Source organism: Enhydra lutris, unplaced genomic scaffold (assembly GCF_002288905.1).
Source record: "Enhydra lutris kenyoni isolate GAN:26980312 unplaced genomic scaffold, ASM228890v2 scaffoldscaffold9, whole genome shotgun sequence".
In the NCBI taxonomy this organism is placed as follows: Eukaryota; Metazoa; Chordata; class Mammalia; order Carnivora; family Mustelidae; genus Enhydra; species Enhydra lutris.
Window position 1 is genome coordinate 14,929,515 of NW_019154093.1, and position 17,100 is coordinate 14,946,614.

At 55.3% G+C, this 17,100-nt stretch overlaps 1 protein-coding gene across 1 annotated transcript; it reads right to left on the minus strand.

The window, feature by feature from the left end:
- Positions 1-1,852: 1,852 nt before the first annotated feature.
- On the minus strand, positions 1,853-16,949 carry LOC111143114 (patched 2). Its single transcript, XM_022496598.1, is given in 23 exon segments — positions 1,853-2,197; positions 2,608-2,707; positions 2,791-2,933; positions 4,337-4,474; positions 4,585-4,966; positions 4,968-5,176; positions 5,264-5,406; positions 5,496-5,556; positions 5,558-5,809; positions 5,946-6,294; positions 6,406-6,524; positions 6,618-6,743; positions 7,539-7,631; positions 7,727-7,882; positions 7,974-8,105; positions 8,194-8,341; positions 8,508-8,629; positions 9,422-9,617; positions 10,227-10,318; positions 10,503-10,572; positions 10,678-10,867; positions 16,230-16,422; positions 16,878-16,949. Coding segments are annotated over 23 exon segments (3,753 nt in total). The 3' UTR covers positions 1,853-1,930.
- Positions 16,950-17,100: the final 151 nt, after the last annotated feature.

A 17,100-nucleotide genomic window follows, 5' to 3' on the forward strand; every position in this document is an offset into this window, starting at 1 on the left:
CCTGATGAGGAACTCGATCCTGGGATCATGACCTGAGTGGAAGGCAGCGGCTCAATCGACTGAGCCACCTGGGCTTCCTGCACTTTAGTGTTTTTTTAAAAAGGTTTTATTTGACACAGAGAGAGGGAGAGCACATGCACAAGCAGGGGGAGTGGCAGAAGAAAGCTCCCCACTGAGCAGGGAGCCCAATGCAGGAACTAGATCCCAGGACTCAAGGACCGTGACCTGAGCTGAAGGCAGATGCTTAACCCACTGAGCCACCCAGGCGCCCCTGGGCATTTTATTTTATTATTTTTTTTTTTAAAGATTTTTATTTATTTATTTGACAGAGAGAAATCACAAGTAGGCAGAGAGGCAGGCAGAGAGAGAGGAGGAAGCAGGCTCCCTGCTGAGCAGAAAGCCCGATGCAGGGCTTGAACCCAGGACCTGGGATCATGACCTGAGCCAAAGGCAGCGGCTTAACCCACTGAGCCACCCAGGCGCCCCAACCCCTGGGCATTTTAGTGTTGATTCAACTGCTGTAATTTTGTTTATGCATTTAACTAATTAATTTTGCATTTAGTTGGAATGTGATTTTCTGGCCTTTAGCCTGGTGGTGGGATATGAGAAGGCAGTGCTCTTAAGGTGCGGTTGTTCCTGGTGAGTGGCTGGCTAGAACCCAGGCTGGATCTTTGTGTCTCTGGAGACTGAGCCCTGGAATAGTTGGGGAAAGGCCATAAAAGGCCTCCCCCATCTCCTAGGGTGAGGTGCTTGATTCTAGCCCTGTGGTGTGGCCAGAATCTTCTAGGCCTCTGTATGATGGGGCTATGTGACATCACAGCACCATCAGCTTAAATATAGCACCTCATCGGCAGATAGCAGAATCTGTTTCTGGACAGTTCCTCCACTCTGTCTCCTGGCTGTCTGGCCAGAGATGCCTCTGGGGCATCAGACTGCTGACTTGCAGAGGCCTCTTGCCTTAGGTTTAAACATAAAGCTCCTGAAACTTCTCCCGAGAACCTGCTGTTCCCACCTCTGCATCAGCCGACTCCTCTCCCTATCGGCTTCCTCTTCACCTTCCACCTCCTCCCACGCCCCGCGCGCTGCTGAACCAGCCGGGTGGGCACTGCGCCGGAGAGGTGTGCGCGGCTGGACCCGGCTGGCCTGAAAGCCACACCGCGTAGAATTTGACATCAAAAACCTTTGTATCTTTTTGCACACTGAGCACTTAACTCAGGTCCTGTTGCCAACTATATGACCAGCGAACGTTTGCTGATCATCATTACTTGCCAGGTGAATAAATGGACACAAATTATGTTACAAAAATTTAGCACCTGTGGCCTTTCACTCCCAGGATTAGAGTAGCCCCAGGAACTCAGACTATGACACCCCTATACTTGCAAACTCCCGTTTGTTCAAAAGAAAAGTGCCGAAGTCGTTTGAGAGGAGTTCATATAGAATATATTTCACTCTTTAAAAATAAAACTTTCAGCGTAGCTACCATCTATACAAACTACAAAAATAAACATCTTCATATAAATAATTTATGTGGTAGGATGTGGGCAGCTGCCAAGCATAGGGGGCCCAGGCCTCCCAAAGGGTGCTAGAGGACCCCTCCGTCTTGGTCTGCTAGGGGCCAGCAGCACAGGGGTGTGGGGGTGGGGGGAGAAGAGGGCCTGACGGCAGCCTGAATTGCTGGCCTCTCCCCCCATCCGGACAGGTGCCCACACACACAGCCCGGTGTCGAGGCTGCTCTGAGCCCAGAGGCTGCTGGTTTCATAGGACAGCAGGGAGGTCCGTGACCACTGGGGCAGGGGAGGGGATGAGAGAGACAGCAGCAGCGGGGTTCTCCAGGCGGCTGTCCTGTATTCAGTAACACCACCCCACCCCCGCATTACTTCCCAGTGACCTCATGTGGCCCAAGCAGGGTCTCCTTGCTTCAGGCACTCTTTCATCCAGTGGCTGGACATGGTCCCCTAGAACTGAGGTTGCTGGAGCCGCTAGCAGCTGGTGTGGCAACAGGGGACCAAGTGGGCTCATCAGAGGCTGGATGGATGTAGGCACCAGGTAGTGGGGGTGGGTGGAGGGCCACTGTCATGGAGGTAGTCACTCTGGCAAAGCTCTGGGGCAGGGTGGGGGACAACCCCCAGCTGAGCCCTCCTTCTCGTGGAGCTGGGGGGCTGAGGACCTCTGGGCTCTCCTTGTACATCTGTACCACCTGGGGGAGACATCGGTCCCAGTGAGCCCAGGGCTCCCAGGATGTCAGTCCCCTACAGCAGCTCCCTGGTGCATCACCAGGAATGTTGGGAAGCTATGGCCCTTGTTGGCTTCTAGAAGGATATAAGAGCCGACAAGGGACAGGATGTGAAGGTCTAAGACAAACCCTGCACCTTGCTCTGGACCCTAAACACTAAGGTGGGTCCCATGAAGAAACCAGGAAAGCTGAGGGGCAGGGACATGGTGTTTGGGCAAAGGGAGAGGCTGCCAGCCTCAGCTGACCTCATGGGGAGGGTCCCTGTGAATTGAGTCCTGTCTTTGGGCCACTGAGATTTTCTTCCTGGCTCCGACTCTTCCCTTGCTTGTCCCACCCCAACCCCTGGGCTGGGAGCAGGGGGAGGGTATGGTCACCTCTGGTGGGGGGCCCAGGATGGAGAGCAGCACGGGCAGCAGCACGAGCCCATGGAGGAGGCCCAGGAGTGTGAGCACTGTTAGCACCACGAAAAAGTACCTGCGTGGGGCAGGTGGTCAGCCTGGGTAGCCCCTGTGGCCAACGCAGGCAGGCTGCACCTCCCCGCCCCAGCCCTCCCCTACCTTATGATGAAGTCAAAGTTGGAACCAGCAAGCATGAGCAGACCCAGCAATGTGGAGACGGCCCCATCGGTCACTGGAGCCAAGGTGTGCTCTAGGGCACAGGCAGCCCGCATGTTCCGGCTCCCCTGGGTGGTCAGGAAGCCCTGTGGGGACAGACAGGTCCTGTAGCTGCTCCTTGGCCAGCCATGCCCCCAACTTCTCATCTGTCCCCAGGGCTCGCAGGTCAGGTCAACTGAGCTTCGAACTGTCCAGGAAGTATGCCTGAGTCTATTTAGGGAACACTGTACACGTCTACGGTGAGACACAGCGAGAAGCCTAGAAGAGTTGGCAAACAAAGCCTGTCACCTGTTTTTGTAAATAAAGCTTAGCTGAAATGCAGCCACACCCATCCACGTACATATTATTGTCTGTGGCTGCTTCGGGGCTACAGTACAATGGTAGGATCCCAAGGGACACTCTGGGACCTGCCCGCCTAAGATATTTACTGTCTGGCTCTTTACATAAAAAGTCTGCTGATCCCGGTCCAGAAGTCCAGCAGGATGGACACCAAAGTGCTCACAGTTACTTGTTGGGATGGGATTTCAGAGGATTTCTAATTCTTCCTTTGTACTTCTCTGCACGCTGGCTTTCCCCACCCTCCAAGGACTACCTATCGTTCTTGTAAGGAGAAGAACAGGGCTCTTATGGAGGGAAAAGGAAGGGAGCTGTTTGCGGGGTCCAGCCAGGTTTGTGTCGGTGCTGCCTGTGGGTCTGCGGCCCCCGCCCCCGTCCCACTCCTCCTGAGCCAGAGAACGCCGAGCTGCGGGAGGGGCTGAGCCTCTCCCTCTCAGCCTCTGTACCCTTGTTGCCATCCAGCTACCATCCCATTTCTCTGATACCTTCACAGTAAAACCATCCAAAAAATTACTGGTTCCCATTTTCTCAACTTATATTCTGTCCCCATTTTGGTCAAGGCTTTGTCCCCTCCTCTCTGCTGAAATGGCTGCTTATTTATTTGTTCATGTGTTTATTGTTTATCTCTACACTAAAGGATATAAGCTCCTTGAAGGCAAAGCCTGTCTGTGGACACCTGGTGGCTCAGTCTGCTGGGCCGCTGCCTTCGCTTGGGTCATGGTCCCAGGGTCCTGGGATCAAGCCCCACATGGGGCTCCCTGCTTCGTGAGGAGCCTGCTTCTCCCTCTCCCTTTGCCTGCCTCTCCCCCTGCTTGTGCTCTCTCTGTCAAATAAATAAATAAAATCATAAAAAAAAAAAAACCCCAGCCTGCCTGGATTGCTATTATATCCCCAATTCTTTTTGTTAAGTTTGTTTATTTAAGCAATCTCTGTATCCAATGTGGGGCTCGAACTCATATCCCCGAGATCAAGAGTCACATGCTCTACCAACTGAACCAGCCAGGTGTCCCTATATCCCCAATTCTTTTGGGGGGGGGTGCCCGAACAGGAACTTGAAACCAATTCTTAGTGACTAGCACATAGTGGGAGCTTGATAAATATTTGTTGACCACTGAATCAGCGGGTCCACCCCTCCCCCAGTGCCTGTGCTCACCAGAGCCACGTGGACCGTGAACTCAACACCAATGCCTACAGAGGCCACAAGGATCACCACGGGGATGGCACTCAGTTTGATGCCCAGGAAACCCATGATGCCAAAGAGCTCCACAGTCATCATCGCCAGGACGAGTACCTGGGGAAGGCAGGGCTCACCCAGGGCTCCGGGGTGAAGGGATGACAGGCAGGGCGGGGCAGGGGCGGGGAGCCAGGGGTGTCTGTGGCCTCAGCCCCACGAGGACTCACTATGAGGCCCGCCGTCCAGGGGTTGAGCAGCAGCAGGGCGCAGACGAGGAAGGTGCATACCAGCAGGATGCAGACAGCCAGCAGGAAGGAGCGCCGCAGGCCCAGATACTGCTCCCAGAAGAGGAAGGGGGAGCCGCTGGGGTAGGCGCGCACCCCGGCCCGGCCTGCCTCGGCACACGCTGCCCGGGCGCCCTCGATGGCCTCCACGAAGTCCGCAGTCTTCTGGAGGCCACGCAGTAGGAAGGGGAACTGGGCAAATTCCAGGGGCTGGGCTGCCGGGACTGCAGACGGTAGGGGGTGGCAGGGAAGGGGGGTAGCTGTGAGCAGGGGGAGCAGTGGGTAGGGCCTGTGTGGACCCAGGCTGAGGCTCCTGCTGGGCTCCCCCCTCCCCCGCTCTTCCCCAGGACTCACTGCGAAGGTTCTCCCCGGTGGTGTCATACTTGTCGTGCAGCCACTCGGGAGGTGGGGGGTAGAAGTTGGCCTGCGAGGCCGCCAGGCCCAGCGGGTCACTGCTTACCCACATGGTCAGCCCCACATAGAAGAGCTCGGGTGGAATCAGCCCGTCCTTATCCACTAGCTTCCTTGTGGTCAGCTGCAGAGGCGGAGAGGGCTGACGGTCTGGGCCCACGAGGCCTAGGGCCCCTCTTTGCGTCCCGACCCTTCCGGCCCCCCTTCCAACCTGGCTGAAATCCAGGGGCTCCCGGGCATCCCCGGTCTGGATGAGCAGCTTGTAGGCCAGCGCTCCATCCTCAGAGCCGTTGCGGCACGAGAGGCGGCTAATGCGCCCGGAAGCCCAGTCCTGGTCAAAGGCAGCCTGGATTCCTGGGGGAGGACGAGGGAGGGGCATCAGGCTGTGGCCGCAGGGGCTCGGGCCTGCCGCAGCCCTCCCGGCCAGCCGTCTTGCCTCTCACCCTGCAGCCAGTTCCGGTAATAGTGCAGCCAGGTGCGGGGCGCCCGGGCGGCTGGGGGGGGGCAGCACGGCCTTGAGAGAGCTGAAGCGCTGGTGCAGATCAAAGAGGGCGCGTTGGGAGTGGGCGTAGTCAAAGCCACCCTGTGTCACCAGGGCCACCTCGTAGAGGGAGAAGTACCTGAGCTGGGCGCTCAGGAAGGCATGCTCCTTGGTGCCCCGAGGCACCACATCCGTCAGGGCCAGCCCGTCCTGCACCAGCGTGGCTCCGTAGAGGCTCAGGCCCAGGAGACCCCCAAAGAGCGCCAGCACCACGGCCTGTAGGGAACGGCAGCTAAGCTGGAGGACCACAGAGGCTCAGGCGGGGGGCTTGGCCCTCGGCCCTTCTTGGGGCTCAGACGCACTGAAGCCCCAGCCCTGGCTCACCCCGCCTTCTCCAGGCCTAGGGTCTCACCTTGCTGTGCGACTGGAGCAGCAAGGGTGCGAACCGATAGCGGGCGAAATGGGCAAGGTTCCAGCGGGCACAGGGCAGGGAGCTGCAGGCTGCCTTTTGCCTGGGCCCCTCCTCTTGGCCTAGGAGGTCCCGCGTGGACCCTCCCGGGCTGAAGAGCTCAGAGCCCAGCGGGTCAGAAGGTGGGGGCACCAAGTGGGCGCGGGGTGGCAGGATGGTGACCACATGCTGGCTGCTGGCTTCACAGTGGGTGAAGGCTTGAACTGTGGCCGTCAGGTGGGCAATGCCTACAGGGACCGTCCTGTCCCCGAGTTCCTGGGGCAGGATCTGGATCACCCGAGCTGAGCAGGGGCTGCAAAAGGCAGAGAATGGGGATGACAGGTCTGTGGGAATGCTGGCGAGACGGGACAGGACGGGGCCACGGAGGTGAGGGCTGATGGGGCGGGAGACGTGGGGACAGTACCTAGAGAAGCAGCAGAGCACATCAAGGCGCTGGCAGTGGCGCCGGTGCAGGTCCAGGCTGAGGACCGCCGGGAAGACAAGCATCACAGCTGCAAAGTTGCAGCCGACCACTATGGCCGCCTGGAGTACAGACAGGAGGGACACAAAGGCTGGATGAAGCAGGCCCCTGGGCTCATGCTCACCTGGAACCTGGGCCCTTTCCTGAGGCCTCACCTGCAAGGAGAAGGCCCGCAGTGCAGGGATGGGAACGAGGGCAGCCATGAAGAAGGCAACCATGTGGTTGATGGATGTGAGCGCGACGCTGGTCCCCGTGCGCTGCAGACACTCGCCTGTGCGCTCCTGCCAGGACAGGGGAGGAGCCATGGGTCCTCAAGGCAGAGCGAAGGGGAGGCTTGGGAGCTTGGGATGGAGGAGGGGGGACAGTAACCACACGGAGCTCACGCTTACAGAGTGCCACACACATGTCACATACCCTGTTCATACCACACACGCGTCACACACACTGTTCTAACTGTTCAGCTGGAGTTCTCACCAGTCCTCACAATACCCTCACAGCACAAGCACTATTGTCACCCCTGTTTACAGATGCGGAAACTGAGGCACAGACAGGTTGATTACCAGCCTAAGTTTGCCTAAACCAAGAGGCTTTTTTTTTTTTTTTTTTAAGATTTATTTGAAGGGCACCTGGGTGGCTCAGTGGGGTAAGCCTCTGCCTTCGGGTCAGGTCATGATCCCAGGGTCCTGGGATCGAGCCCCACATCAGGCTCTCTGCTCAGTGGGGAGCCTGCCTCTCCCTCTCTCTCTCTGCCGGCCTCTCTGCCTACTTGTGATCTCTCTCTCTCTGTCAAATAAATAAATAAAATCTTAAAAAAAAAAGATTTGAGAGAACAAGAGTATGAGCGAGCATGAGCAGGGGGAGGGGCAGAGAGAGGGAGAAGGAGACAGTCTCAAGCAGGGACCCCACAGAGCGCAGAGCCCAATACAGGACTGCATCCCAGGGCCCTGAGATCATGACCCAAGCCGAAATCGAGTCGGACGCTTAGCCAACTGAGCCACCCAGGCGTCCCAGCCAAGAGGCTCTTACCCTATGCTGAGCTGCTTCAGACCAGCCTGGGCTGGCGGATGAGGCCTCACCTGGAGAGGGGTGCCAGGGGGAGCCTCTGTGAAGGCATGTGCCAGCAGGAATATGTCATCCACACCGATGCCCAGTGCCAAGAAGGGCAGCACCTGGAGGGGCACAGGGGCGGGTAGCTGGAGGAACTGAGTAGCCTGGACAGAGACAACCACTGCCCCCCCACGCCTGCGCGGGAGTCCTGGTATACCTGGGTAGTGGCAGCATTGAAGGTGATGCCGAGCAGGGCACAGAGCCCAAGGCCCGAGGCCACTGCCAGGGCTACCAGCAGCACCCCTGCAAGGCCCACTGCACCCTGGGACTGGGCACAGTCCCAGCGCAGCATTGTCACACAGGCATAGGCTAGCTGTGGGGAGAGAAGGCACAGGCTTGGACGGCAGCTCCCCGGGGGGATCAGCGGGTGGAGGTTGGGGCGAGGTGCCAGGAGCGGGACCCACCATGAGCAGATAGCCTCCCACCACACGGGCAGCACTGACTTCAGAGAAAGCGTGCAGGATGTCATCCAGGGTGGTGGAGGAGAAGGCGTGGATCTGCTGGGATGAATTCTGAGGCAGGGCCTCCTGAGCCAGCTGGGAGGACAGGGCAGAGGTGAGGGGGAGGGGAGGAGGGCGTAGCCTGAGGCCCCCCCACCCCGCCCCGCCCCGGCTCCACATGCACCTGCACGAAGCGCCGCTGCCAGGCCTGCAGCACCTTGCCGGCCTGCTCCTCGCTCCAGCCGATGTCGTGCGTCTGGTAGTCACCTCGGAAGTGCTCGTACAGCTGGCGGGGACTCATGAGCAGGAAGGTGCTCTGCAGGGCCTCTGCCCTGGCGGGGGTGGGGGGGTGGTAGTAGAGGAGAGTCAGGGGTCAGAGTGGGCTGGAGCACCCAGCGGGGGGCTGAATGGAGGCGGGGTTCTGCTGGAGCTGCTTGGAATCAAGAGTCTGGATCCCCATGCCTGGGATCCCCTTGCCAGCCCCCAGGGGGGCCTTACCTCAGCAGCTGTCCTTGGGGGTCTCTGGCGATGCCCCCCAGCAGCAATTCCTCCTGCCAGTGCATGAACTTGTGGGAAAAGCCGTGGCAGCCCCCACTCAGCTCCTGAGCCACCTTGGGAGCCTAGAGGGGGACAGGAGAGGCCTTGGTCGTGGGTAACTGGGGGCCTCTGGGCTCGTACCTCCAGGAACCATGCCCGCCATGGGCTCCGTTGCCTGCAGTGGAGATAACTATTCTCCAGAGCCTCTCGCCCACCCTGAAAGTGAACAGTTATTGTCCTGCAGAGAGAAGCCCACTAGAGGAAGCAGAGGCCTGGAAATAGGCTTCTGGGAAGAGCTGGAGTAACTCTGGTGGGTTTTGGGAAAAGGTTAACATTCACAGGGCTACGAGACACTCAGGAAACTAGGTATGACCCTTGTGCTTAGCTGGTTTACCCTCAGTTTCTCTGTACAAGTCTGTTTGGATAAAGTCCGGTGTCTCTGGCCTTAGAAAAGCACAAAGGGGTTCATATATCACCTGAGGGTTCCTTTTTTTTTTTTTTCTTAAGATTTTATTTATTTATTTGACAGAGATCACAAGCAGGCAGAGAGGCAGGCAGAGAGAGAGAGTGGGAAGCAGGCTCCCTGCTGATACCGGGCTGGATCCCAGGACCCTGAGATGAATGACCTGAGCTGAAGGCAGAGGCTTAACCCACTGAGCCACCCAGGCGCCCCGCGTGAGGGTTCCTTAGGAGAACTGAATGGGAAAGGGAGAGCCTAGGTATCTGGTGCAGTAGGGGCACGGTGACAATGTCCAGGGAATGGAAGGCAGAGCACAGAGCACAGTTTGCTCTCTCCCAGAAGAGAGGAACATCTGAGGAGGGGAAAGGGAAGGAAAATAGCCTTTCTCCAGCTGGCACACCCAGCTGGCACCCACCTGCTTGCTGTGATGGTTAGGGGCACTAGGTGGGCAGTGGAGGTCATCAGGGTGCAGGCAGGGCCGCCCCACATAGGCCTGGCCCACCTGTGCCTTGTCTAGCAGCTCCCGGAAGCCCTCGAGGGAAGCAAAGGGGCCCAGTTCCTCCAGCAGCTGCTCTGGGTCTAGGTTGGTCCACTGGATGTCAGGGCGGCCACTGAGGGGAGAGCCCGTGGTTGGTGAGGGTAAAGGATCAATTCCCACCCTCCAAAAGGCTGCTGGGGACCCCTGCTGTCTCCCATTCTCCTCCTATCAGCTCATGCATCTGCCCCACCATAGGAAGGGTCTGCAGTGTTCAGCTTCCCAGAACTCCCAGGCTACACCAGCCCACCAGGTGGCTGCCCTGATATGGACATGAGGACAGACAGAACTTAACACAAGGAAAAGGCTCAGAAAAGCCCCACCGAGTCCCTTCCCAAGCCGGCTACCTTTGACTCTAACACATAACCGGTGGACACCTGCCTCTAACAGGTTTTCTTTCCAGCCTGCGGCAACAGCTTAGCCCCTACCTAGCTAACTCTCCTGGGCAAGGTCGCTTTCTGGGGATCTTTTTTCCCTCTTTGTTCTGTTTTGTCTAAATTAGACAAGTCTTCCTTTCCTTCAGAGGCCAGGAGATGGGGGATGTGGAGAGACCCATAGGGCAGCCTGTGCTCAGGCCCGAGCCTCACAGGTGCTTTGGGCCCTTGGTATGGTTTCGAGCATCCTCTGTCCTCCCAGCCTCTCTTCGGCAGGGGAAGTCCCGAGCTCGCTGAAGCAGGGCACTCACGGCAAGTAGGCAGAGCCCCCTTGGAGTTTGGCTCCTTCCCAGAAGCAGTCGAGGGGGGTGAGGATCACGCACGGAAACAGCTTTTCAATCATCTGCCACGGACACCCCAGGCCACATCAGTCCCATCCCTGGGCTCCTTTCTCCACAGTCTCTGCAGGATGCCCTCTGTAACGCCCCACCTCCCAACTCTTAACCTCCCCGTCTCTCACAGCCCTCCCCTACCTGCAGAAAAGGTTCCCCCAGACCCAGGCTCAAAGAACAGCTCTAGACACTCACCCGCTCAATCATTCCATTTTCAATTAGGGGAATTCCTGACTTGTAGCAGATTTTGTTCAAGTCCCAGGACCTGAAATGGCCGGGGCACAAGAGATCAGCAGAAGAGGGGAATTCCCGCGCCAGCCCGGCCGCACATGCCTCGTTCCCAGCTGCTCAGGGACTCAGCCAGACTCACTTTCCATAGAGTGATACTTGCACTTTACTGGCGGTGAGGGCTGCCTGGAGGTGGAGGTCCAGTGCCTCAGGTGTGAGGACATTCTCCCCTTCCTGGTGTGGGGTCTGTATCAGCATCTGGGAGGTGTAGGCAGCCTCCTCCCCCAGCTTCTCCTTGGTGTAATGCAACTCTTGGCTCACCCGGCTGCCCACTGCCAGAGCAGAGAGAGAGAGTGGGGGGAAGAGAGCCTCAGTGGATCAGAGCTCTGGGGGTGTGGGACCCTAGTCGGCTGAGGCTTCCCAGGACAGAGAGGAGGAGTGCTCTGAGAGGAGCCCCTGTTTTTTTCCTCGATGGTCATGCTGACTCCCCAAGCTCCTGGCACTCTGCTTAAATCTGGAGCTTGGTGTGAAAGTGAGAGACCTCAGCTGGATGGCCTTGTGGAATTCTTGTGTGGTCTAAGATTTCCCCATAAACCAGGATGGCTCAGTGTGGGGCAAACTACTTCAGAATGAGAGGTCAGTATGAGTTGGGGCAGGGCTGGGGTTAGGGAGGAATCCCGGTAAGGGAGCCTTCACTTAGCCCCTTTGTGCTCTGGTGAGGAAGACAAGGAGGGACAAAAGGAATCAATAGGGAGACTGCCACTGGGAGGGTCTCTTCAAAGGATAGGCCTAGTGCTATGGCTGGTTCCCAGGTCAGCTTGTCTCAGGCAGTGCTTTCTAGAAATACGTCTTTTTGCAAATTGTTATGCTAAAGAGGGCAGGGATAGGAGCAGCTGGTCATAATGGGCCTGTGGTGGCACAGATGAGGGGGATGATCAGACCCCCTTCAGTGTGATGGGGTCAGCACACTGCTTCTCCTCATGTAGGAAGTACCCGGGATCACCTGGCAGAGGTGACATGGGGACCAACATGGGCCAAGGGGAAGAAAAGTTCCAGATCCCAGATCTCACTGTCCAGGCAACAGGAGGCCCAGAGCCAGGCCTGCCTCGGTCTCCTTGATCTCGGCACCCCTCCAGTCCTGCATTGTGCTGACCACAGAGTCATGCTCTGTAACTGGGGCCTGGGGCGTGGGTGGGCAGCGGTGCTGTGAGGGGATATGGCCTGATTGGGGTTTGGAGGAGGGCAAGGGCCAAACCACTGCTGAGGCTTTATGGCCTTGGTCTGGTCTCAGGCTCAGTTCTGCTGCCACCTGTCCGGGGCCTCTTCTTGTTGGGTCCCTGTCACCTCGGGGGCCCATACGTAAACCTTCTGTGAGACTCCAGCCCCACCTGCGATCGTCGTGCTCCCCAGTCTCTTTTTCAAACCCATATAATCACCTCACTCATGAGAGCCGCACACCCTGCACACAGACTTACCCATATGCTCACACCTCCCCCACTCAAACCACTTTCCTGGCCCTCCCTCACAGATACGGTCTCCCAAAGCCATGCTGGGCACATGCCCCATTTTCTTCCTTCTCTGACTCCCCACTCCTCCCCCAGGCCTGGACTACAGTGTTTATTTCACAAGGCTTAGGCCAGAGCTGCCACAAGGAGGGACCGGAGGGGACAGAAATAAGCTCCTCATAGTAAATGACCTTGCTGAGGAGAGAGGCGCACAGGAGAGGAAGGAACCAGAAAGAGCTGTCAAGAAAGCAAGAAAGGGGCTCCTGATTGGCTCAGTTGGTTAAGCGTCTGCCTTCGGCTCAGGTTGTGATGCTGGGGTCCAAGGATCGAGCCCTGCATTGGGCTCCCTGCTCAGCAGGAAGCCTGCTTCCCCCTCTCTATCTCTCCTCCTGCTTGTGTTCCCTCTCTCGCTGTGTCTCTCTCTGTCAAAAAATTAAGTAAAATCTTTAAAACAACAACCAAAAAAAAAAAAGCAAAAGAAAGAAACAGTGAAAATATAAAGTATAACATCAAAGAAAATAGAGAATACTCAGAAAAAATGAGGCAAAGAAAAAAGTAAACCTTGGCTGACAACAATGATGGTAACAGATGTGAGGACAGATGAACTGGGATGTGCTGTGTGGCCAGGGAGAGACAGCGGTGTAAGGGAGAGCCTGAGGGCTCTGGACACATCTGGCTTTGAGCTTGGGCTCTAACACTTGGTCTGTGCTTGGGGCAAATGACCCAGTCTCTCTGCCCTCCATTTCCTCATCTGTCAGATGGGGAATGTGCCTACCTTGGCAGAATTAGAATCAATGCAGGCAAAGTACTTAGGAAACTGCCCAGCACAAAGTAGGGATAAGGAATTATTATTTAATGGTTGCTGAGAAAGAGACTGTGGGACAGAAAAATGAGAAAGAACTGGAGTAAAAAAGATTGAATGGGGGGGGAGGAGAACAGGGGAAGGAGACATCAATATCAACAAGTCTGTTAAAAACTTCTGTACCTTTACAAAAGGGAGACTCTGAGTTGTTAGCTAGCATGGAAAATGAACCCACCTTATAGGTAATCCTACAATGGTAATATATATAATCCTATATTATAGGCAATATGAATGAAAACAGCAATAAATTACCATCTATCAATTTAACAAAAATAAAAATAATGACAGCCCTCATTGCTGGCTTACAGGAGTGCACTCTAACCTACCATCACAGTGTAGGCTGGTATGATATTTGGAGGGAAGCAATATTGGAATATATATCAGACCCTGAGAAATGTCCATAATCTTTGGTCCAGAAATTTCACATGTTAGGGCCTGTAAGCTACTGTAGTGACGCAGACTTTCTCTGAGTAAATTGGGAGCCATGGAAGGTTTTGAGCAGAGAATGAGATGACCTGACTTTTTCATCACCTAACAACACATTCTAGAGCTGAGCTGTGAGTGAACAGGGTTTTTGGCCAAGGGAAGAAGTCACGAAAAGGCGTTCGGGACAAAGTAGGTCTAGGGAACTGCCAAAGGCTCAGCATTGCTGAGTGAGGCAGAGACAATTCTGGAGCAGAAATCAAGAGTTAGGTTTCGGAGGGCCTAAAATGTGTGCTAAGGAGGCTGAACTTGATTCTGGAGACTCCCCAGAACCTCGCAGAAAGTGGTAGAAGGGCTGTAAGCAGGGTACCGACTTGGACAGAACTAGACACACCACAGGAGGGCAGTGTGGAGGCAGATTAGAAGGCAAGTCCTGCAGAAGATTGGTCACTTCTCTAATAGACTTGATTTTGTTGGCCATCCTCTGAAAGGCCCAGTGAGTCAGGGAAGCTAGATCCCTCCCCAGCCTCAGGGGGTGAGATCTGATTAGTCAATCACAGTAATTCCACTGCCTTTGCCAAGTGAAGGGTTTAGGCATCGGCTGCTCCACAGTTCTTGCCCAAGTGACCAAATGGGAAGTCAGCTGGGGGGAGGGAGGAGGGCTTCTGGTAAATTCTCCCTCACTTCCAAAAAGGGACCATTGCAGTAGCCACTTGGGACAGGGAGGTGATAAGCCACAGGACAAAAGCCCAACATGCTGAAGAAGGGTTAGGAGAAAGACAGAAAGAACCTGGGTCCTTGCTGATGTCCTTAGATTGCTGAATTAACCATCCAGGAACGGCTCTACTGTCTACTACCGGATTTCCTGTTCTTCTTTCTTTCCTTCTGCCCCCCTTTCCTTTTTTCTCTTTCATGTGGCCAAAAGCATATTAAATGATACAATCAGGAGAGTACTACCAGAGACTGGAGAAAGGCCTCAACTAGAACAACAGCCCCAAAGGTGGGAAGGAGGGGTCTCTTATGAAAGAAGTTAAGAGAGAAGAATTTGCTGGTTTAGTAACCAGTTAGGTAAGCAAGAAGAACTGAGCTTGACTCCCAAGGTTTCAGCCTTGCATTTTTGAGTGGATAGTGGGTCCACCAACTGGTATGTTTCATCCTGCCTTCTAAATACATGTCCCTTGTTTACAGGGACAGCTCCCATTTCAAGTCATCTCTATCACTGTTCCTGTAAGTACCAGCTGGGGTCTAATGTTGTACATATTTTATATCTACTGTTACATATATTTTTATTTTAGAGATCAATCTATCTCTGAGCCTTTTAGCTTTAAAACTGATCAGGAAGGGTGAGTCACAGCCTGTCTCTCGCCATGGCAAAGCTGGAGGGGACCCTAACTCTGATAGCCAGTGTCCTGCTCCTTTCTCTGCTTTCTGTATTCGCAAAACAGGAAAGGAATAGAGAATACTCTTTGGTCTTTGCTTTGATCAGCCCCTCATTGCCCAGGGCACTGCTGGGAGAAGCCTTAGCTATGGATGTACAGAGATGAGATCAGGTCAGGATCACTTTTATCTCACCCCAGTCCTGGCTGATACGGGACACAGCAGTGTTCTGAAATAAAGGAAGCAGCCCTAGGAATTGGCCCCCAGCCTTTTACATCACCCCTCCACAAATAGCAGCAAAGATCTGGTGGGATCTAGCCTGTCCTCTGCTAGGGTGTAGGAGAGAGGATGAGGAACATGGAGGTTCAAGCAGTGTTTAGATGGGAAAGATCTGGGAAATGAAGGAGGAAGGTGGGGGGGAAAACAGCTTCTATTGTGGCAGGAAATCCAACAGTCATCTGGGACCACCCAGGCAGCTGTGGTGTGGGTGGGGTATGTGTATGTGCATGTATGCACATGTGTGTCCCGGGGCTGGGAGCAGACAGGCAGGCACAGAGAAACATCTGCTCTGGACCCCAGGGCTGGCCTAGAGTGCGTACGAATGTGTGAGGCTGCGGAGCGCTGGGGCAGGGTGGGGTTGGGGTGTGGGAGCCCAACAGGCAGGCATGCAGGCTCCAAGAAACATCTGCTCTGCATCCTCAGGCTTGCCAGAATTTGAAATAACTCAAGGGTGTGAGACTTTAACCTGGGCCTGCCTTTGGGTGTTGGCCAGGGCTGGAGGAGGTTTAGGGGGGACCCACCAATGCAAATTTCCCAGGAAAGAACAGAGGAGAGTTTGACTCTATTGAAGGCTAGTATAGGAAAGGCCCCAGGAAAGGAGAGTTATGCCAAAATTATTAATAAGAAATCGTTTTTATCTAATGCTTCCACCAGGAAGTGAGGATGTGGTTGTGTCTGACCTCGCTGTTGCCTCAAAGTGTAGACCCTGCGCCACTTTTTTTCTACTGAGTGGTTGCAGGAGGTCTCAGTGCATGGGACTCCAGGGATGGGACCTCTGCATGGAGGCCTGCTAGATGATTTACTCAGTTTCCCGAGCCCAGGTGTTAATTTTCTTGATTCTCCTGGTCAGGTGTGATCTCTCCCTGCCTTCTCTTATTCCAATCATCGTATTATATATTCTATTGTATATTATATCCCCACACGTATTTTACTCTCCTTGCTACTGAAAAATTTTGGTTGCCTTTGCAAATCCTGCCATGCAGTAAAAAATACCCATAAAAAGTTGGTAATAATTGCTACACACACAGACACACACAAACTCACAGATAACTATTCTGTATACCTATTCACAGGGGCCCATCATCTGCAGATGTCCATTTACTACTCCTAGCCACCCAGGCTCTGGCAGGCAGGTACCCTCTCCAGATCCAGGGCGGAGCCCACGAGAACTCAGTAGCTAGCTCCTCACCCTGTTCTTATCTTGGGGTCACCATACCCAAGCAGCTCTGACTAGTGTCCACAACTCACCTTCCACCCAGAGCTGTTCCAGGTCTGTCTCAATGATGGCCACGCGGAGACCCAGTGCCAGGGCTCCAAAGGCCAGCAGGCCCAGGAAGAGCACTTTGCCACAGTGTCTCTGGATCCCGCAGCCCAGAGAGAAAAGCAGGCCCTGGAAGTAAGCACGAAGCCAGAGTGGAGACTTCAGGCTCCCAGCTAGGATCTGGGATGGAAAAGAGAAGGGTCAGCCAGGCATTACTGCAACAGTGCAAGAATTCCTCCCCTTTCCTCCTTATGTGCACCCCCTGCCAAGCCCCAGGTTCTTGGTTTCTGGGATGCAGGACAGGTAGAACCTACACAGACACAAGGCCCAAAGGTGTTAAAGATATAACTGTTTCTTGGTCCCCCATTTTCCCGCCCCAATACATACCCGATTCTTTCCTGAGAGTAGGACACATATGCACACATCTGTTCTCAGGTGGACAGAGGGGAAATCCAGACACACTCTCACCGGCCAGAAGAGAAGACGCAGACACACACACACACACACACACACACACACACACACACACGCTATAACCCTTCGCTATGCCGACATTACACCTTGCAGAATGGCAAACCTGGGGAATCTCTAGATCTGCTCCCAATCTTTCTCCCTCTGGCTTCCCATCCACTCACCTGGGGTGATGCGGCTCGAGCTGGGGGTGTATAGCCAGGGGGCAGCTCTTGGAGTGGCGGCGGCCGAGCCATGCCAGCGGGGATGGGGGGCGTGGGCGCCCCCAACCCGCGTTATCTGGGATTCTCCATAAGCTGGCCTGGTACCCAGGTACGGCGGAGCCCCGCGTCGGGACTCAGTGGGGCCGCTTAGGCGCGGCGTGCGTGAGGGTGGGGTGCTGGGGTG